At 38.1% G+C, this 22,366-nt stretch overlaps 1 protein-coding gene across 1 annotated transcript in view; it reads right to left on the bottom strand.

The window, feature by feature from the left end:
• Positions 1 to 6,986: 6,986 nt before the first annotated feature.
• OTOG (otogelin) overlaps positions 6,987 to 22,366 on the bottom strand; it is a 93,430-nt gene continuing 78,050 nt past the window's right edge. Inside the window, exons 43-56 of the mRNA XM_066187638.1 lie at positions 21,752 to 21,946; positions 20,691 to 20,903; positions 19,854 to 19,958; positions 19,381 to 19,491; positions 18,979 to 19,080; positions 18,439 to 18,537; positions 18,038 to 18,078; positions 17,427 to 17,502; positions 16,749 to 16,927; positions 15,840 to 15,944; positions 15,290 to 15,409; positions 14,416 to 14,461; positions 9,731 to 9,810; positions 6,987 to 8,522 (exon numbers count right to left, since the gene is read on the bottom strand). Of these exons, the coding sequence (XP_066043735.1) occupies positions 8,322 to 8,522; positions 9,731 to 9,810; positions 14,416 to 14,461; positions 15,290 to 15,409; positions 15,840 to 15,944; positions 16,749 to 16,927; positions 17,427 to 17,502; positions 18,038 to 18,078; positions 18,439 to 18,537; positions 18,979 to 19,080; positions 19,381 to 19,491; positions 19,854 to 19,958; positions 20,691 to 20,903; positions 21,752 to 21,946 (1,673 nt within the window). The 3' untranslated portion in view covers positions 6,987 to 8,321. The remainder of the gene's footprint in view (positions 8,523 to 9,730; positions 9,811 to 14,415; positions 14,462 to 15,289; positions 15,410 to 15,839; positions 15,945 to 16,748; positions 16,928 to 17,426; positions 17,503 to 18,037; positions 18,079 to 18,438; positions 18,538 to 18,978; positions 19,081 to 19,380; positions 19,492 to 19,853; positions 19,959 to 20,690; positions 20,904 to 21,751; positions 21,947 to 22,366) is intronic.

The raw sequence follows: 22,366 nt of genomic DNA, 5'->3' as shown, positions 1-22,366 counted from the left end.
ACATTTCAAGTACAACCAGGATATCAAAATTGAAATTTGCTTTTCAGTTTCCCTGTTTTCAGGAGCCTTTTCAGTTACCTGTTTATTGGAAGTACCAGGCTAACTTAGCCGTAGGTGCTTAATTTATGGGAGAGCAAGTAACACAAATTTCAGCTGCACATCCATGAACTCTCTATGTATTACTATTTGTTAGAGCTGATGGCAGCAGCCCACCCCTCACATAATTTACCCAGAAGCCTACCTTTTAAAAATTCTTATTTTGAAAGTTTACAGTTTAGACAAGCAAATAATTTGGAAAGAAATTTTGTATAGTGGACATTGTCCTTCCTAAGTTTGCAGTGTATGCTACTGAAGATTTCATGTTCAAAAAACATTTCTCAGTTGCTCTGGCTAAGGTTTTTCTTGCACAGAGAACAGCAGTATCTCAAAGACTGCTGTAAAGATCTTCAACTGCTTTGAACTTCAAATGACCTGGTAAGAAAAACAAGATCTGTAAGCACTGAGCAAGTCGCATACTTGGTGAGTAAGCACACAACTCACTGAAATTTCCAACTTACTACAAGTAGAGCTGTGCCAGAGAAGGGGAAAAAGATTTTGTTAAGCTTTAGCAGGAACACAGGGATGCTGGTAGCACATTGATGCAAATTGCTCCTATGGTACTTTCTCATTCTTATTTGAAGCAGTTTGGGGCAAACATAAAAGGCTGATAAAATATTTTGAGCTATACAAGGAGATTTGAACTAGAATATGAAAGTACTCAAAGTGGTGAAGCTTTCATCAGGCAAGAGGAAAACATGCAGCAAGGGTAGGAAATTAATCCAAATTCACAGTCATTAGGCATCTCTCCCTATGCTCCCCTTCCCAGACAGCCCCCAGCCACCTGGGCACTGGTGCAGTTTGCTACCATCAGTGAATCATAGAATCACGGAATGGTTTGGGTTGGAAGGGATCCTCTCATTTCAACCTCCGTGCTGTGGGACGACTTTCACTAGACCAGGCTGCTCAGAGCCCCATCCCACCTGGCCTTGAACACTGCCAGGGATGGGGCATCCACAACTTCTCTGGGCAACCTGTGCCAGTGTCTCATCACCTTCATAGTAAGGAATTCCTCTCTAATATCTCATCTAAACTTACTCTCTTTCAGTTTGAAGCCATTCCCCTTCGTTCTGTCCCTACATTCTCATGTCCCTCTCCACCTGTTTTGTAGGCTCCCTTCAGGTACTGAAAGATCACAATCAGGTCACCTCAGATCTGTCTCTTTTCCAGGCTGAACAAACCAAATTCTCTCTGCCTTACCTTGTAGAAGAGGTGCTCCATCCCCCTCATCATCTTGGTGGCCTCCTCTGAACCCATCCCAACAACTCCATGTCCTTCCTGTGCTGTGACCCCAGAGCTGGATGCAGCAGGTGGGTCTCACCAGAGCAGGGCAGAGGGGCAGAATCTCCTCCCTGCCCTGCTGCCCACAGGGCTCTGGATGCAGCCCAGGGCACATTTGGCTCTCTGGGCTGTGAGTGCCATGGCTGGGTCATGTCCAGCTTCACCCACAGCACCCCCAAGTCCCTCTGGGCAGGGCTGCTCTGATCTGTTCATATTCAGCCTGTGCTGATACTGGGGGTTGCCTTGATCCAGTGCAGCACCCCCACTTGGTCTTGTTAAACCTCATGAAGTTCCCGTGGGCCAGCTTCTTGAGCTTTTCCAGGTCCCTCTGGATGGTTTCCTGTCCTTCATGTGTATCTACACCACTCAACTTGATGTCATCTGCAGATTTGCTGAGGGTGCTTTGATCTATCCTCTAGGCTCTTCTTTGTCACCCCCATGACTTGTGTCCAGCTACCTGGCTCTCTACCAGCCCTCACACAGAGGTAGAAACAATTTTCTATTTCCAGCCCAGCAGTGCTTTAGAGAGATCAAGGGAAATAGAGCTATGGGATTCATACTGCTTTAAAAAATACAGAATGAGGGGTGGTGCAAGCCTAGGGAAAGTGATACTACCAGAGTACTCCAAGTAACTAGACAGAAGGAAGATTTCTTGTTAAGCTGAAAACTTGTCTTGTAAAAGAGCAGATGGCACTAAGTTGGCACAGATGGCATGAAATCGTTTAGGGTAAATTGCAGTCTAAGGTAAATCTGCACAAAGACTTTAATTCTGTTTCTAATAATTCCACTGTTAATGGAGTTAATTGTATGGTCACTTGGGAATAAGCCATTTGCACTGAATTCAAAAGTCAAGAATTGCCATATGGAAATAAGCAAACACTTCCACGACCTACTTCCACCAAGTACCAAGCCTTTCCAAAGTTAAATTAGCAATGTAACCAACAAACCTACAATTTTTTTTGTGTTTTGGCTCTCCAAGCTTAACATGAAATGTTTCCAAAGCTCTAAGGCACTATATTTCACTTGGGAGCAGGCACAGGTTAGTGCTGGAGGAACATCTGAGAAGGCAAGAACCGCGAGCATCCCAGCACCCCTGTGCTAGCTCCAACGTAGCCAGAAAGGAGCAGGGTGTGGATCAGGAATGTTGATACCCAACTTGGGGCACCTATTACCAAGATGAAGCTTGATGCAGAGAGCAGAATATCCAAGCTCCACAAAGTTGGCACCTAAGGCATCTCATCTTTGGGCACAACCACCACGCTCTCCCCACCAGCAGCAAGGCTTCCACTCAGAGTGAAAGGCAGCAGTAACGGAGTTTGCCACCCATTACTCAGTCATGCTTGAAGTGGAGCATCTGAAAAATGTCGCTGCATTCTGGAAACACACTGCTCTTATTTGATATTGCTGTATAAGCATCAAACTATTTTGCTTTAAAAGCCATGGTAAATTTATGAATGAAACTGTGCAAGAGGGATTTAATGAGAGATCCACAGCAAGTGTTCGGTGGTCTGGATGTTGCCTGCCACCAGGGTAGCATGAAATCATTTGATAATTAGACCATGGCCATGCAGGATTAGCATACCTTAAAAATAGAGGGCTACATTATTTTTTATTTATATAACAGATGGATATGTTAAAAGCTCGTGCATTTTTTAATGAATGCAACATCACGCCAGTGTTGACAGAAGATTTGGAAGTGCTACAATATGGCCAAATCTAAAGCCCAAAAATGATACCTTCTCTTCCCCCTGTGTTCCAGTCTTGTAGCCAACACAAAAAAAAAAAAAAAAGCGCAAATTTTCTTCCAGAGATCAGCTTAAATGCAGCATTTATAGGGCACTAGGTTATATTTTCTTTCATTTCATGTTAGGTAATTACAAGACTCTCATTATTAGAGCTACCTGAAGGCCCCACACTCCTCCTTTAGCCTTATGACACATGAATAAGATAGGAGAGAAACTATTACCTTCAGTAATCCTACACAAGGGCTGCACTCAAGCCCATTGCCATCAGCAACTAACATAGAACATATCAGTTTTCCTTCATTATCATGGGAAGAACTTTTTCCCCACCTCTAATGCTGAAAAACCCAACAGGCTCCTTTAGGTACTGACTCGCACTTCCCTCTGTGTAACATCTTCGTGATAATTGGGCTTGCCAGTCCAATCTGAAGAGAAAAACTTCTAAATGTTTTCATTAAAACATGATTCCTCATCTTCTTTCTGCTCCTCTTCCAGAGCAGAAATGAAAAGGATGAGAGTCCGGATCTAAGATATTGGTATTTCAGCTAAATATTTGAAAATAAGGAAGTTGCCAGAAAACCCTTTTTAAGATTTTAGGGATTTTAACCAAACATGGGTTGTTTTTTTTTCAAAGTTGTCCCAGGTAAATACAATAAGCAAACAATTTATTTATATTTCCTAGAAGGGTTTCACTGTTTTCTGAAGAATCACATTACCTTAAATATCTTGGAAGCCAAAAGCTTAGAAAGCGAGATCACAAATCTGCAGATCTCAAGCCAACATCTACACAATGAAATGTCTATAAAACAGAAATATGTTAAAATTCACTCAACTTACAGATCTTTTTGGGCTAACAGAAGACATTGTCATAGAAATAAACACATGACATCTTTGCAAATTCAGCTGTGCTTTTCCATCTTGAAGGTTTGGCTGACGACAATGTCTGTCTTCAGCTCTAGAGATACAGGGATAGTTTTATAGCTGTTATACAAAGTAAATATATTTGGAAACATACAGGAAACACCAAACAAGACAAATTACACGCAACTCAGCTTTCTGCAAATAACATATTACCATTAATCACCTCACATGAGGAGGTCAGTTAAGATTTGCCATAATCACTGTCAGCATAGTTGACTTCTGAGCCTGTTGAATTATCTTCAACCATTAAAGGTGAATTTAATTCTAACTAATTTTAATAGTCCAAAAGCGAATTATCCAACCATATTTTACCATCCAGGTTCTCTCCATAGTGAAAAGGAAAGATGGAACATCTGGAGGATAAATCATCATATCAGTCTCAGACACTTATTTTAGGATGGGTTGAGTCACTCTCTGGATGCAGCTCTTTGGTGATGGATGAAGCCTGGACACCTGAGTTAATTCAGATATCTATGTTATAAACAGCTGATGTGAAGTGACGTAATCAAAGTCTTGGTCAGAAGTCCATGCTGAAAGCAGATCTGAGAGGATGGCAGTCTGTCAGGTACTATTTCCAAAGAGGTCAGATGTCTTCATCACACTAAGAGGGGATTTTTCCAAAAAATCACCATCTGCAGAGCAGCTGTTACCTCTTTTTAATTATTCATAGCTAGCCACTTGTACGGGGGAGAGAAGTGGTGGTGTGGGCAGATACAAGACTGAGGGCAAAATTTTTTGAATGATTTTGGTCTGACTTCATGGGCTACATACTTGAGAGCTGTCTGAGGGGGTGTAAGTTATTTAACTTGTGACTAATAGTTCACATTAAACTGCAGCCCAGTAGATGCCAATATCTCAGATTAATTTACCAAACCACCAGGCACCCGTATCACTAATTAGAGGAAGCATTACTCAAGAGGCCATTATCCTGAGTACAGATCATGTACTAATAACCCCAGAGAGTGAGCATTTAGAAAACACAATTGGTATCATTATATTTCTTCTCAAAGGCCTTTCTCAAGGGCCAATATCCATAATATTCAAGAGTCCAGCTGCCATATCTCTTATTTTACTGTGAATCAAGGCTGGATAAGCATGCTGGAGGTAAATGTATTTTAAATTAAATGAAAATGGGCAATCAGCACTGTTTAACAACCAACCAATGTTTCTGTACTCAAATACAAAATATATTTTACTCAAAGATGGAAAACCACCTAGCATTAGAAAGATTCTAGTTCTTAGATTTAATGAAATACAAGCCTGTGATGTTTCCCTCCCAACACTAGGAATCAGTTTTGTGAAGAAACTCCATGCACGCGAACACCTGTGAGGAGAACGGCGTTATTGGGGTGGAATAAAATTCTGAGACTTTCAAAGAAATTTTAAGAAGCCTCAGTTTTAAGCAGGTCAGTTTCAAGCAAAGGATTTTAATAAAAAGAAAATAAAATTGTTTTAGGACTCAGTCATTGTTACCAGGTACCTCCAGCATGGAAGGGCCAGATGAAACCCACATCGAGGTCCCTTTGGTTTCCAAAGATGTGGAAGTACAAATAGGGCACATCTTTTTCCAGCTGAGCTGCTTTGTGCAAATGCAGTGTAAGGTAAATACATGGTAAGGGCCTGGGTGGCTTTGAACAAACACAGGCTGAGGACGGTGTGAAGGAATTTAACACAGAGGCAGGATTGAAGTAGCTTCCCCTGCCACATCAGAGGCAGTTTGAATCTTTTTCCTTGTTTCTCCCAGCATAAGCCTAATGTTTGCAAGAGCAGAAGTAGGGACTTACCACAATGTTTATTATTTTACTGCTGAAGTAGCAGCAGCAGCGTTTGATTATGGTTACCAGACACACTGCTGTCAGCTTTCTACTCTTACTGCCTGCATTAACTTTTCTCTTCAACCAAAAGCGGAAAGTTTGGATCTCAAGTGCTTTTCAGAGTTACTCCCTTGAGTTGCTAGAAACAATGAGCGCTCTGCTCAAGTGGCAAGAGGAGGGACCATGCTGCAACAGAGGGAACTATGTTGGTTGGCCTAATTCCTGCTCTGGTTCTGTCCCTCATGGTTGTGTTTGACACTTCACAACAAGTATCACCTTGGTTGAGAGCAAAAAAAACTTCTCTTCTTATTAATTCTAGCCCTCTAGGATAGCATCTGCCAGCTGGTAAACTAAGGTTGCACTTCTCCTTTGAAAATGCCAAAGCATGAATTTAAAGCACGTGGCATCAAGGATTTAAATCTGCTCAATGACTTATAAACAGCATTTTTTTCCCTGGATTTCCAAAGGATGGACTTATCCCAAATTCTGTCCCTTCTTGCTACTTAGAAGACAGCTTTGAAAAAGGAACATGATCTGCAAAGTGAGCAGGGACTGCACAAACAACAAGTAGAGCTTAAAGACACTTTTGGCCCTCGGTACCTAAGGATGATCATCACTACACAACAATTACTCAAAACAAAGTCTATGTGTTGCAGTCAAACTGAAGGTTAATTTAGAAAATATATGGACAGAGAATGTGCAGAAATTCACCTTCTTTTCCCCCTGTTTTTCCACGACAAACAGTCTGACAGTGTCAGAGTTGTGTTGTTAGTTTGATGAACAAGCATTTTCCAGTTTTTGTTTTGAATAAAATTACATAGATGAATTTTGCATTTCTGAGGCTGAAAGTGAACTGTGATGAAATCAGAAAAATATGTAGGTTTTTAAAAAAATCCATGAGCAAGTCTTCCTCCTTGATGTACTACTTGTGTTATCAGCAAAACCTAAAATTACCCATGTGCAACACTGAAGAAAAATATCGGTAAATATAATGTGTTTTATCACATGGCAGTAAGCTGCTCTAGCAATGATAGCAAAATTAATTGTAACAAAATAAGACTTCCTGTTGTTTATTAGATATAGTAAGAATGAAATGTACAGTATACAAAATATCAAAAATGTTCATATGATTGATTTTAACAATGCATTTTTCTTTGCATTTACTGCAGGCAAGCAGCTTCCAAAGAGGCTATACTGAGATGATCTTGAAGGTCTCTTCCAACATACACATTCTGTGAGATCTATTTACTTTTATAGATCTCAAGTCTATCACTGCATGCTATCTATGATTTTAATCTACAAAATAAAAGCTACTGAATTTTTTGCTTTATCTGGGTGACATTTGTTAAAGAAGAACAGAATAGCAACATCAGCTTAGAGAAGAAAAAAATTAGTTCATTCCAAAAAAATATTAATTTTTCAAGTTCATAAAAAAATTGCTTTTGAAATTTCAAACCTTACAATTGTACATTTTGAATTTCAAGAACTTACCATAAGAAGTTGCATCTACTATACAGGTGACAAAGATTTTCAATTTTGTTTTTCGAGGCAGATATATAATCCTCATTTTCTTTTTCCTAATGAACTTTCACATCTTTAAAATTAGCGTTAAACAGTGTTCATTCTGCTAAAGAGACAATTTAAGTATGGTTCATTTCATAAGATGAAAGTTTTCATTTAAGTTGTATCTATATAAAGGAATATAAAATGGTTTTCATTTTTTCAATCTGTGTATTTTCAGTTTATGTCATATTGTTTAGCAGAAAGATAAAGTGACTAATAGCTAATCTAGATAGCCTAAAGACAGCAGATCTGTTCCATAAACACATGCTTGCCATAATGCTTTTCACTACAATATAAAATACACTACAGAAACTGAAATGATTCCCAGGGAATATTACATACAGTTATCAGTATGAATAAGCTTTCCCTGACTAAAAAACCCAAAAAATCCTAAATTGAATTTCTTATCCATGCTCTACTTAGCAACAAGAATATGATTTAAACTGAAAATTCTCCTCATGTTGTCCAAAGAATTTTTCTTAGTAGACACTAAACATACTTGAACGATTGCAATGCTTTCAAAATAGTGACATGCTGCCAGGTGAGGAGGGCAATGATGTAGAACTAGAATGGGGTATTGACACAGAGTGGATCAGCTTTTCAGAACAAAATAGATGGTGTTCCTTCTCTTTGGATGTCACTAATGTAAATCACCTTTTATGTTGGCACGTATCACAAGAATGCTTAAAACAATCCCTGTGAATGGAAGCGAAGACAAATCACAATACAAATGATGCAAAGCCACTTCTCAGAAATTTAGGACAGTCCAAATGTATTTGTGGTCTTTTGCAGTAAACTGGTGAAATTCAGAGGATTGACTATTATGTTTTTAATAGATAAACTATTGTAAAATTATGCTGGGAACAGCTGGGCTGGCTGTTTCCTTTCATTTTTTTTTTTTTTTTTAAGACCACTGGCAAGAGCAATCTGTGGGCTCTTGTATGGAGTAGCTGACCCAGGTTGAATTGCTGGTGCAGTACAACTGCACAGTCCTTCTCTGCAGCCCCAGCTCCCTGCAGCACTTGCAGAACCTGGCGTAGGTGTTGATGTTGTAGTTGTAAATGCTGGCTGAGGGGCACTTCCCATCACACGAAACAATGTTCACCTGCCAACACACACAGGGAATAATTAACAAATGGGAATGGGAGAGATAGTCAGGAGCTCTCAAGGAATTCTGAAGACATTAGGCACCCAAATCCAATAGCAAAGCAGTGAAAAATGGGGATGTATTTCCTCTGCCCCTTTATGAAATCTCACTACATCAGGAAATAACCCCTGAAGTGCACGCCCACACAGGTCACAATTTTAATGTCAATGATGACTTTTCTGTCCATTTCAGTAAGAGATTCACGCTATTTTAACACATACAAAGGAGCAATTTCAGTTTTGAATTTTGAAGTATTCATAACAACCTTGGCTTCAACACAGCACCAAATGTTCTTTCCACAACTCCCTACAGTATTCATTTCAGCGATACACTGATGCAGTGTTGTTATACTGGATACCAGCACGGAGGAATAAACGAACTGAACCTTTGGAAAGCTGAGGGGAATTACTACTAACAATACCAAATATGTAAGATAGACTGTAAGACAAATAGGCTAAAGAAACTGATAATTTTTTTTCAAATTTAATAGTCAGGATTTGTGTTTATGTTCAATGAAACACTGAGAATAAATTTCCCGGCTTCTCAACTAAGCTTACTTTACTAAATGTACTTGTGGAGTCATTTTAGAGGCTACAGCTGTTTCCCTGCTCTCTTTTATTACAGCTTTTCCAGGCACTCTTGCACATCTCACACGAGACGTCTGTCTGCACCCTTGCTGCTGCTCTCAGCCTCACTGCTCAGCAGGACATGGTTGGTCTCCTCCAACACTAAATCCTTGGATAGACACACTGATAGGGCCTCATTCTTCCTTCACATTTTACAGTGTGCTCACGCTGCTGCCTAAAAAAAGCTTTGCAGGACCCAGGATTCCTTTCTTCATGAAGTTGGCATTTAAACACTGTCCCTGGGCAGATGAAAAATTACACACATCTGCAGCCATTTTTAGCTGTAGAATATCAGGGTAAGGTTCAGTTATAATAGTCAATTTGCATAGAATAATTGCAGTATAGGGTGAAATGACATGAGATCGACATGCACCTAAACGCACACAAACAGAACAACTTCTTTTTTTATTATTGAGAAAACGACTGCTGAGAATATAGGGAAGCATTAAAACAGGGAATCTAAGTCCCCTTTCTTTTTCTTTTTAACATCTCATATTTCTTCTCTTCTGTTGAAGGAAATTGCAATGGCTATCTACTTACTGGTGTGTTACTCCTGCAGTCGTTCTTGCGGATAGTCATCCTAACAGTCACCTTCTTACAGAATTTACCATCTTCCTTACCTGCAAAATGGGCATAGATTTAAAAATATCAGCTCAAATTTCTAACGTTTCAGAGACAAGAACACTGCCGACCATTTAATGGGTTCAAAAGACACAAAGAAGAAAACACCCAGTACACCACTGCACATACAAAACTTTGGTGAAATGACATTAGCTGCATATTGAATCACTTTTAAAGTTATTTAATTTGTTAAAGTATCTGTCTTTTTATCTTTAATAACAACTATAAAAGGCTTATTCTTCACTCAAAGCCTTTTATGAGTATGCCCACTGTTTCCAAAAACTTTTGTAAAATTGATCAAACTCTCCTGTGAGTAGACTTGTTAATTAATTTAACTTTAACTAATTAACTTAATTCAACTGAAATTTTAATTAATTAATTAATTAATTAAATCAAATGGTATCATTATCAAAAGGTAAATTTGTTAATAAACTAAATGCATTTTCCATGAAATAAATACAGTGAACTTTAATAGCGGCACTTGTTTTCCAGTGGTATAACAAAATTTAAAATAAATACGTAACAGAACACATAACAGAACCTGATGAAGAACAGAGCTTCAGGGGGCTTTATTACATTTCTGTATGTTTTTATTAAATCAAAGAACACCAGTGAAGAAATGAAACTTTTTATTTTCATTTACATTACTTCCACAATTTTTCTCATAGAAGTATGTACAAGGCACATGGGTCAAATAAGAGATCACAAGAAATCAGGAAATTAAATGAGGAGTTAAATTTAATTTAACAAGGGAAGGCCAAACATTGGAATAAAAACAAAGATGTTCAGTGTAAAGCTCAGTTCTAAGAGAACAGGAAGAACAGTATCTTCTGAGGATGATTCTCTCTGTGCTGATAAACCACATCACACTGCAGATCTGTAAGAGAATGAACATTAGAAGAGTTTCCACTGTTTCACACCAGATTTTACATGCCATGATGCAGCCCCCAATGACTCTCCCCCTACAGAGTTCCATTTTCTTTGAGCCAAGAAATCCAAAGACGTTGACAAAAGGGGAATACTCTTAACTCCACAAAAACAAGGGCAGTAAAGGATTCGTTGGTTTGAATAATACCCAATATTGAACTGTGACACAATTTAATTACATCTTGATGCACAGTGTCCAGTTCCCTGCTCTAATCACTGTCGAACTAGTAATACTGCTTCTTAGAGAAACAGTTTTCAAAAGTCGTTGGTTTGTGAGTTTTTATTTACATTTTTTTGTTGTTTGGGGGTTTTCTTGCCTTTTTTTTCTTTAAAATATATATATATATATATTAGCCTGGTACACTTTTTAGACATAGCAGAGTTTTCTACAACATGCCAGAAAGGATAGCAACAAATCTTCTTGTAAACAAAAACCTATAGACAGAAATGTCTGGCTACTGCTTGACTGTCACTGAATTGTATTTGCTTAGGGAAAAAATAAATTGAGAAATGAGGAAAAAAATAAACTGTTTTTAAAAAACCCCAACTTACCATTATTTCTTGTTTTCACAGTTCTTTTCATGGTTCTTTCTTCTTTTACATTATACATGGTGTGTAGGGTGGAGAATTCAGTGCAGCTGTGACTATGACTTCATCCAGGCTATGGTGAAAGTACATCGTATCTCATACAAAATAAATATATAATGTATTTCCATGCATGTGTTTTAACATCCAGTGCTTTTTGAATGAGCTTTACAACAAATATACGTTTACATGAAGAACCTTACAAAACATGGGAGCATTTTATATGTGCCATAATACAAGAAGATGCTTTGGCACCATCTGTATGGTTGAAAATCCTTTCTTGGTTTCTTGGTTGATTCATAGCACTGTGGTCAGTTAAAGTGACAGCAATATGAAAGAGAAATACAGATTTTGATTTAGTAGTCCTGGACTCGTAAGTGTAGTTTAATGTAGAATGTATCACTCAGTGGCTTACAAAATAACAGTCAACATAATTTCTCTTACAGAAATTTGGAGAGTTGTTTTCACTAAATAAATGCTAAAACAAGTGTGTTACAATTCAAAGTGTTAACATGCTTTATGAAAAAGAACAAAGATAATCTCCAATTTTCATGGACCAAACACAGGCTGTTTTCAGTATAGTGTCCTTACGATGGTTGGGAAAACAATTACTTGCTTCTACTGTACATGGCACTGGAAGCAAAACTGTATGACACATCATCTGCAAAAATGTGGCTGACATAACAAATTTTAACAAGCAAAGCAATTAGTCTCTATGTTCTAGTGCACTGTAAACATGATGGAATTAGTTTACCCTTTAAAACACAGCAATTTTACACATGCAGCAAGCTAAAGACTATGCAAGTGCTTACTACCAACAGTACATTGTTGGCTGACAACAATGCACCGCCCACACAGTGCAAAGTGAAAAGCAAACCAAACTGGGAGCCACTCTGAACAGCCAGGAGCAGTTGTGCTACACTGCAGCTTTGGCAATAATTGGGTAATGAGAGGTCTGGCGCTCCTATCAGGGAGTACATTGTTGGAAATCAACAATGATGCTGTTTGGGTTGGTCCTACTTATTTCAGGAAAAGGTACCTGTGTGACAGCCAGCATAGGCTGTAGGAGTGACTGGGCTAACAAGGAATGGGAGGAGCACTGACACTGAAGAACCTGGTAAGAATATTACACATTGAACAGAGCACGTGTTACAGAGGATTTCTGGTAGTATGAAAACATTTGGGAGTTGCTAGATTTTGGAAAATAGAATTCAGCTTTTAAATGTCTGCATATTACAGGATCACAGAATGGCTGAGGCTGGAAGAGACATCTGGAGGTCATCTGGTCCTGCTTCCCTGCTCATGCAGGGGTTCATGGTTCCAGCAGCTGAGTACCATGTCCAGGGATTACTTACATTGCTAAACCTCATGTGCGAACCAGGAACATGAGTATAACCAAGCCAATCTGGTATCCTGAGTTCAGTATGTCCTTTAGGGCTACAACAGATAGTGTAATTTCCTCTCTAGGTTTTGATGGAGCTCCTGGCTCTTAATTTTCAAGATTAATTTTCCAATTAAAACTGAAAATAAAAATCACAGTTGTTTCTAATGGCAAAGCACTTCAAAAGAAAACAAAACACTGAAAATCCTTCTCATAAAACATCTCCCACAATTACAGCTGACTGACAGCTCTCATGGCAGGTTTGCTTGGAATCAAAATGATTCACAGAGGTTCTGTGTTGTGCTCAAACAGGTGTGAAATCAAAACTCTAGGAATGTACTTATAAATGCATCTCAGAAGTCACTGAGTTCTTCAAGGGTTTAATTTTACTTTGCGAGGCATGCCCCAGGTTAATTTACTTTTGTGTTTAACAATTAAGAAGTGTGGATATAATCTTTCTCTAAGCATAGCAGCAAGACCTTCTGCCCTGTTGAAAAGTAGCTTAATGCACACTTAACTGTCTTACTAATTTGTTCAGAAGCTGGTTTATTTGGCTGCTAGGGCATTGAAGGGCAATGTCTGGTAATCGAAAACTGATCTCAGAGTGCCTATGGAAAATTTTCCACCGAACTAGGTAGGACAAGTGCTTGAAACACAGGTCCATCAGAAGGGATGTTATCATTCCTTTGCAGTGGGAGCAGAGAAAAAAAAACAAACAAAACCCAATAAATCTTGCACAGTTTCCATAAACTTTTTACTACAAAATTTAACACAAGTCAAAAGGTACCTCCCAGCTGGCAGCACACAACCCACTGCAGTAAACTGCGCATGGCACCATGTCAGGTAGTCACAGCTGTGCAAGCTCCATCCCACCCAGCAGGCTGCTTTTCTCCAGCTCTCTCCCACACTTTCAGGTCACTGTTTCAGCCACTTACGCAAATTAAGTCAGATTTTTGCATTCTTAAATATTATTATACTGCCTAGTACAAAAATCTCCTTTTCAGTTGCTTCTAATAGTATCAACTTCAGCCTAAGGCCTTCATGAAATCAACCAAAATGTTTCACCTATGTACCAATGTGTTAAGGAAAAAAATTATTTCTATTTTCTTGATTTCTATTAAGACATAATATCTTTCAAACTTGTTCGGTAGAGAATTTTTAATCTGGTTTTTTTTCCCCCCCCAGAGAATCTTTATTAGCTCTCACAGATAATCAAGAAAGGGGGATTTTTTAAATTGTAAAATCTTTTAAAAGATACTGCCTGAAGGTTTCTTAATTATTAATTACTATATTCATTATTTACAAAATTAGCTTACAAACCACATAAATCAATCTTCATTTTTACAAAATAGGAAGATATTAATGTAGATAAAGCATTGTTTTAAGGTACCTTCTAAAATACAGTACCTTTTATTTTACTAAATGCAGTAACTTAAATTTTAATGACTTTTACACATGAATTACAAAATACTTGAGGTAGAAATTTCAGTGACCTGACCAGCTACAATCACTATCAGTGGAGTAAATGTTTCCATGTTAAAGTGTTTTCTTTTGATTTAACTCCACTATTTTCAGTGTTATTTACATGAGTAAAACTACAAAAGCACAGCCTTTGAGATGTGAATCAAGCTTTCATATGGCAAATAATCCACTTTATACATAGGTAACAGATAAGAGAGACTTGTCAGAGGAATTGTCAATAATCACTTACATGTTTTGCAGCATCCTTCTAGGAATGGCACAACATAGCCTCCAACCTGACCAAGAGATAAAATAAAGAGGAAATATTTGATTTTTTTCAAGCATTCATTCCCATGTATCTGCACTATTAGAAGTATCTTTCAGATAAAGCTCTGCAGCAACATTCTGGTGAATGGATGAAGGTTTGGCTACGAAACTGAGACAGTTCTGAAGAAGCAGGCCACTGCTATTTGTGAGGAAGAACTACAGCCACTCAGTTCTTTCAGGACTGTTCCCTTCTTGTGTAACATCATCCACCAAGGAAATTATCTTGCTATCCACATGTAAATGTAGAATTGCAGAGAGCAGTAAGAGAATTCTGTTTGCCTCCATTTCCTGGCACTTAGTATAACCTCATTTTGCAAAATCAAGTAGAACTTTTTTGTTCTTGCTCCAGAACTAGTTCATAAAACTTCATGTGTCACTGAAGAAAAGATGCTCTTGATTTTCAGAAAATCTTGCCTTTTTTCAATGTTTTTGATCATTGTGCTGAATAACACTGCTATACACAGAAAATGTTAGAAAGGGGAGGTCCAGCCCAGAAAAGCATCCAAGTTCAGACAGTTGTACAAAGACTAATTTATATGACAAACCCCAATTAAAAAAAAATAAAAATTCTAAGAATCAGAAGACGTGTGTCCAGCTGTGTGACTCAGCAGCCTGGGGGCAGAGGAGTCTCATGTGTGGTTATACCTTTTACCTTTAAATGTCTGGGAAAAAATACAGACACTACAAAAAATAATAATTTCTTCCTTCTTGACATAAAAGCATCTTTTGTCAGAGCTGCCTCTTTTCATGCAAACATAAATCACAGCTGGAATGCAAACGGTGTCTTGCACACTGACCTTCACACATTCAGTTTCATTGAAGGGTGGACATCCAACTGCAGAAGAAACCAAAACTGGTCCTATTGCTGTGTTGGTGCATTCATATCTGATGCAGTTTGAAATCCAAACAGCACCAGGCTGTCAAAAATTTTAAACCAGAAACTTTACTCAGTGGAAACAATACGTCATGTATTAATTAAACTATTTCATTGAATGACATCTCACTTGAATCAAGAGTAATACAGCAAAATATAATTTAGATACATATTCAAGTTCTGTTTAAGTATTCCATTTGAAAGCCCAATAAAAATTACATAATGTTAAGCAGGTTCTAAAATAGTTGAGTTGATGGTAATTCTCTCATATATATCAGAACTGTTTAAATTTTGTTGACAGTCATATGGTTGACTTTCCAAGAAATGAATGTTGTGTACATGCAAAACTATTCCTAGTATTTGGCCAAATAAAGCTTTTTTCTGCACATTTTACACAGCCAGATATGTTCAGTATTTTGTAATTTTTTTGTTTACTTCTAAATACTTTGAGGGAATAAAATATGCAAACTCACCTTAAAGCTGGTAACTGTGCCATTGCTGAAAGTGTGGAGACAAGACAAGTTCTTGCAGCTACCGCAGCAAGTTGTTAAATCTTTTGGAGGCTGATAGACTTGGTTCTGCCAAAAATCAAACAGATTATTCCTTCTGTGAGACCATCTTGCAGTTCAGTGTTTTACTACTGTAGCAGGCAGATTTTTTTTCAGGTATCTCATTTTAGGGATATTTCTAAAATAACTTTCAAAACCACATAGCTTACATTTGCACACACTGCACATTCATGAGGCTTTTATAAAATACCTTTAATCATAACTGAAATAAAAGGGAAGGAGTTCCAAATCTGAGAGAATTAACTGGTCTTTCTACTATTTTCAAATGTGACAGCTTACTTCAAGAACCACTGAATTTCTAACTTTTTATACATTAGACAGCAATTAGTTATAAAATTAGGAAAAAAAACCTTGTATATTATTCCCATGGCAATGCCTCATATCTCGTAAAAAGACCATGTAACATTTGCTTATTTTATAAAGCTGTTTTCACCACATTCGGAATTCTTCTTCTACTTATAATTATTCTCTTTCTGATTCTTACTGAGCTAATGTCTGCCAGGAATTTGTACCAATTTGCACATAATGCAGCTGAAGTTCTGCAGGGATGCAAGGAGGCAGCATGCCATTAATCCAAGGAGGTATTCACTGTATACTTTAGTTCGTGTAAGATTTGTTCAGCAGAGAAAATAGTGGAGGGGATGGAGACTTTTATAAACTTCCATCAGAATTGTGGAAGCACATCATTAGAGGGAGATATCCTAATTACTCTTTCAACTTGCTCTATGACTGTCATCTGCTCAACAAAACCCATCACAAAGTAATTCAGGCCACCAGACACAACACACAGGTCTAAATTTCTGAATTTCTTACAGCTTTGCACTTGATGGCGCAGTCTATCGAAGAGGTGTTTATTTTGTAATATTTAGTGGAGGGATCAATCACATTTGTGCAATAGGAAATATGGCAAATGCCATCTGCACTGTGTTCTGCAATTCTCTGCCCAGGAAGCAGCACACCTCTCTCATTACTCAGGCAAACTTTGTCTCTCACTGAAAGAAAACACAGATAGCATTCTCAGGACAACCAGATTGGCATCAAAACTCCACGACAAACGTTTCAAACAGTGAAATGGAAATGGAAGAAGCTACTCCACCTGTTTTAGGATTATGAGCCACATTTTCAAACAAATCAGTAATAACAATATAATGTTTCACTGCAGTCACCAAAGCTTTCATCTTTGTCATAGCTGTGCATGAAATCTAAATAAATAGATAATATTCTATTAGCTGCACCCAAGTGACAGTGCAGGCTTCTTCAACTACTTTATTTTGGAAGACTACTTCAGGATAAGAAAAGTACCTGGGGAATGTCCATTTCTCCCCACTAACTACAGAGGACACAGAGGAGAATTAGCACTATTTGTGAATTAAGTAAATTAATCCTGTCCTCTTCAGTGCTGTGTTCCAAGTGAATGCTTGATTTTTAATTCCTAATTTCCCTTAGCCCTTGAAAGACTATTTCTTTAAATTAAATTATTTTCTGACTTACCACATTTATACTTCACACAGTTACAGACATTTTCTGTACTGTTCTGAAACAGCTCATCTATCTGAAGTTTCTGTCCCTACGGGTATAAAAATAAAAAACCAAAAAATTATACATGAAGCAACAGTGGGTTTTCTTATTTATATGATCTTTTTCTTTTAAAAAACTTTCCTTCAGAATTTGGGTAGCAGTATCTCTTGGAGGTTCTGCTTAGTCAGCAGCCTGAGTGCATGATGTACATTAACATATTCACCATAACAAATAATATTAACAGTGATGCTTGAAAGCATTTAGTTCAACACTTTAAACCCAAAATTTTATCCTGACTTATCCTCTGTGCATGAAAGCAGTCCTACTCTACCAATACATTGGGGCAGAATATGGCAATAAAAAAAGCTCTGGAAGTATCAGGGCTGCAGAGTAATTTTATTCTGCAAGGTATTTAGACTTAGGTGGCTTCTTAAAACTGTGTATATCTTACTCTAAAGTAAGTTTTTTAAAAAGAGGTGATGATATGCCATTTCATATTTCACTGATAGAACTGTTGTTCAGATATTGATAAACAGATTCATTAAGACAATAATAAAGGGACGGTGACAAGATAAATTTCATACCAGTTCGCACTGAGGTTTGGGAATTGTTTCACACGCACATTCTGAAACAAAATACAACACCAGAAACAGCAGCTTAACAATTTATATGCCATTTGCTTACAGCGGAGCAACAGGGAGAATAAAAATCCCAGCTCTAGAAGTCAGCAACACAGCACAGTAACTCTTACAACACTTTAAAGTGGTAAATAACCCAGCTTGGACAGACAAATTCTACAGGATGCAAGAAAAGCAAAACAGGCAGATTGGGAAGTTGTGTAGCGTGAAAGGACTTTTCTGTATCATTTGCTCATAAGCAGGTCACAATGGTGTAGCTGGCTGAAACTAGGCTTAAAAACAAGGAGCCAAAGCTGTTGTCATGTCTCGTTGTCAAAGGCAGCTGTAGCGAAAATCAGTGATTTTACCACATGTCCGGAAGGGGCAGCACTTCTCCGGGCTCCACACCTCCACCAGAGACATGCCGAGCATGCATCTGAACTCAGGACAGCGATGTATTTCACAGACTAAAATTAAGGGAAAGAAAGTATCATGAACGCAATGTTTGTCATTTTTTGGATGAGTGGAAATATTTAATCAAGATAAAGTAAATTAATTACAATAAGTACATTTAGGTAACAGCTTAGTTTACAAGACTAACAGTAAAAATTTGACTGGTAGCTATCAGGTAGTAACAGTATGGAATACAAAATACTCTAGGTAAGTATTTAAATTTTTAATATCCAGAATTTGAGGTCTGAAACTACTCACTTGTCTCCATGATAGAGATACCAGAAAATGCTTTACGCACGTGAAGTTTTAAAAGTAAAGTTTATTTGTTCAACGTAGCTCACTTATGTAGCAAGTGGAGCTGTATCTCTAATCCACCACTCTGACACTGAACATCCACACCACAAAATTTCCCGTGTTCTCTGTTATTTAAGATATTAAAATGAAGTCAAACTTACTGCACTGGTATGTAGGGCAACACCTGTCAGTAGTGTTGCCATCCACAATGAGAACTTCTCCTTCTTGACATTTGGGAATTTGATCCGAGCAAGCCCCGCACGCTGGAGAAAACAATTATTTAAATCTAAAACACTGGAAGAAATTTTACTACTGCCTAGAAAATTTGCTGTAAGTTTGTTCCAGATTCATATAAAAGAGAGCAGAGGTACTCTGCATTCACTGCTTATAGACAAAACACGAATTTTCAGTGCAGCTTGCCCCTTTTTCCTTTGTTCCCTGCCACAAAGAATTAATACATTTTTGTGAACAAACGTGCCCTCCTTCTCCTGTTACGAAAAATTTTGCTAGGTCTTCTCTCCTACTAAAACCACAGCCAATCTCAACCAGTCAGGCTACTGTACCACATATATAGGAAATGCAGCAGGTATTCTCCACCCGAGCAGCAATTAGTGTTTGATCATCTTGACAGCTTGGCATCTGCTCCAACGATTCACATTTTTCTGGATCACATTCTGAAAAAAGGGCAACAGATATATTCCTTTAGATGAAGCTCAGCATTCCTCCTTTGTTATGCTACATCCCAAGGAAAGGCAGTGCAGAGGAGAGAGGTACCATGAGCTGCCTTGGAAAAACTTTTACCTTGTATCCCAAGATCTGGCCTGAGTACTTAATATAAGATTGCATCACATCTGCTCAAACTGAGGCACAGACCAACCCTGAGCTATAGACAAAAGTGAATTTTGTAAATGGCCATACTAACAATGGTATCTACACTACCCTTATCCTTCTGAGTTATCTATTTAGTTTAGTGAATGTCTTTTTTACCTTTTATTTTTTACAGAGTGCACTTTTTTACCTTTCAGAAGAAACCTACCACAAACGTAGCTGGGACAACAGGATTCTTCACTGTAGTAGGTGACCAACTTTTCCAAGCTGCTACACTCAGGGGTCAGGAGCTCACAGAGACTATGATTACAAACTGTCGCATAAAGGGAAAAAAAAAAGAGAACAAGCACCTTTTAAACTATGCATTTAGAAGTTGAGTAGAGCAGTGGCAAGCAGTATTTGCAGTCAGGTACCCCAAAACTCCAAATTAAAGGCATATGAAAAACACAGTGGAGCAGCAAAAACTCTCATGAGGCAGGATTCAGAAGTGCTCATCATTGACAACACTCCATGGAGGAAACATTGAACTAGAGCTGAGTCCTTGTGAGAATTAAAAAAACCAAACCTCTTCTGGAAAACTCACTGAAACACCATACCGGGTGGTCAAAACCTGAAAACTCTTTGCTGTTTCTTTTTGAAACTTTCTAAGCTGAGCAAGAATTAAGTGAAAAAAACCTGCTTTTCTATAATTTTTTACTGCTGGCTTTATATATTAAATAAACAGTCATCTGGTTTCTTTTTCCTCAGAATTATCCAGATCATTTGTTCATATTTGGATATTAAAAATAAAACAGTAATCTCTAAACTTGAGGGAAACGCAATTCATATTCAAATAAACACAGCTCTATTTCAGTCCTCCTCCTATCCTCTATCTCAAAACTTATTGGATATTGAGCCAAAGAGCTTTCTACATAATCTGTAAATTCATACCAAAGTAATTTTCATTTTCTTCAAAAGTAGCATGTGTAACAGGAAAGCAAATCTCAGAGAAGGGACATCTGCATGTTCCAGTGGGCAGTATTCACAACCATGAAGGAATACTTACTACAGATCTTCTGAGGACAGCATGTCTGATCATCAGGAACAAGCAAGGCCACTTCTGCAAATCGCTGGCACTCCAAATTGTGGATCTCTGAACAGTTGTACTCCACTGGAATAATGGTCTCACTGTCAACACACTTTTGCATACAGCATCCACTCAAAGAAGTTCTCCAGATCTCACCCACGGCATGAGGAGCTCCTGAGCTGTCTGTACAAGCTAGATCAGGACAACAGAAAACAATGATCAATTTTGATCACCATTTTTTCCATAGTGGTTGTGGATCTATGAAGCATAAAAATCCCAGAGTTTTAAAGGCTTGATTGTGTCCGTCACCCCACAAAAGAGGTGAATGAGGAGACAGTTCTGTGACTGAGTTTGTATAGGAAAGCAAGACACTCAACACCTTCCAGAAGATCCAGACCCCCAACTTGCTTCATGTCTCCACTGCAAGGCCAGTCACTTAAAATCACAGTCCAGTCCTTTGTTTTTAAAGCAATGATCTGAAAAGAAGTTATTTTGCATTTCACAAATGTCAAAACTATTATTAATTTACAATGCTTTAGTAGTCCAATTTATTATAAACTGAATCTCTAAGGCTCATGTTGTTAGGGAGAAGAATTGGTCCATTATTTGATGTGGTGAGGCAGAATTGCAACGAAAATAAACAGGAATGCTGGCAGGACACACACATGTATAATCCAAAATGTGTAATTAACTGCTGCTGCATATCATTTGAATGCCACTGGTATCAAAAGGTTGGACCCTTGGCAAAAGGCTTGAGTGAAAAGGAAGCCAAGACTAACACACTTAAAATAACTAAATCCATAAAATTAAGCAAAGTCTCTGAAGAGCCAGCTGAGTGAAAGTGAGCAAAACTGTGTGTCACACGGACATCCCCTGCTTGCTCACCTGCACAATTAATGTTTACTGAATATCTAGAATCCTCAAATGAATGACATGTTCAGAACTCACACAACACCATACCAGAACTCAACTTATGAATACTGAAGTATCTGACCACCAACTTGCAGAGAATAAAGAAGAAAAATCACATCCAAATATACCACATTTTTCTTCAGGAATACAGACAGCAGTATGAGTCCGGTGAAGGATGGTCCCTGCATCACAGACGCAGCCTTCTGTCAGCACTGAGCAGGAGTCTGAGTCCAGAGGAGCAACCTCGTCGTTCTGACAGCTCTCTGGAACCTCACAAGCAGCTATGCAAGGCTGGTAGGAGAAGTTTTCAGAGCAGGGGAAGGCTAGGAAGGAAATAAATCGATCAGATGTTGTTAAAGTTTTAATCCCATGAGGCAACACCTGAGAGAACACATGATTTTCTTCTTGTCAACTTCCTCTGCTCACCAATTGAGCTGGATCTACCAGCCTGAAACACCAACACAGACCAGTTCCCTACATAACAAACTCAAACATAAGGAATCTGCAAGCACTTCTACTACTACTCCTCTTGTAATAACATTTTCATCAAGCTTCAGTTTGCATTTTGGCAGCAGAGATATCAAACCATGCAACAGTGTTGACACAAAACAATTCAAACTTCAAAAAACATTTTCAAATACTACACAGATCAATCTTAGAGCTTTCTGAATAACTTGCAGTGGCCAAAGAAAATGCATCACTGTGGTATAAAAATAAGTGTGATGTGTCCTTTCATGATGGAT

The sequence above is a fragment of the Chamaea fasciata genome, unplaced genomic scaffold, assembly GCF_029207755.1.
Source record: "Chamaea fasciata isolate MVZ Bird 193981 ecotype frontalis unplaced genomic scaffold, bChaFas1.0.hap1 SCAF_7, whole genome shotgun sequence".
In the NCBI taxonomy this organism is placed as follows: Eukaryota; Metazoa; Chordata; class Aves; order Passeriformes; family Sylviidae; genus Chamaea; species Chamaea fasciata.
This window is presented reverse-complemented; position numbering and strand designations above follow the sequence as displayed.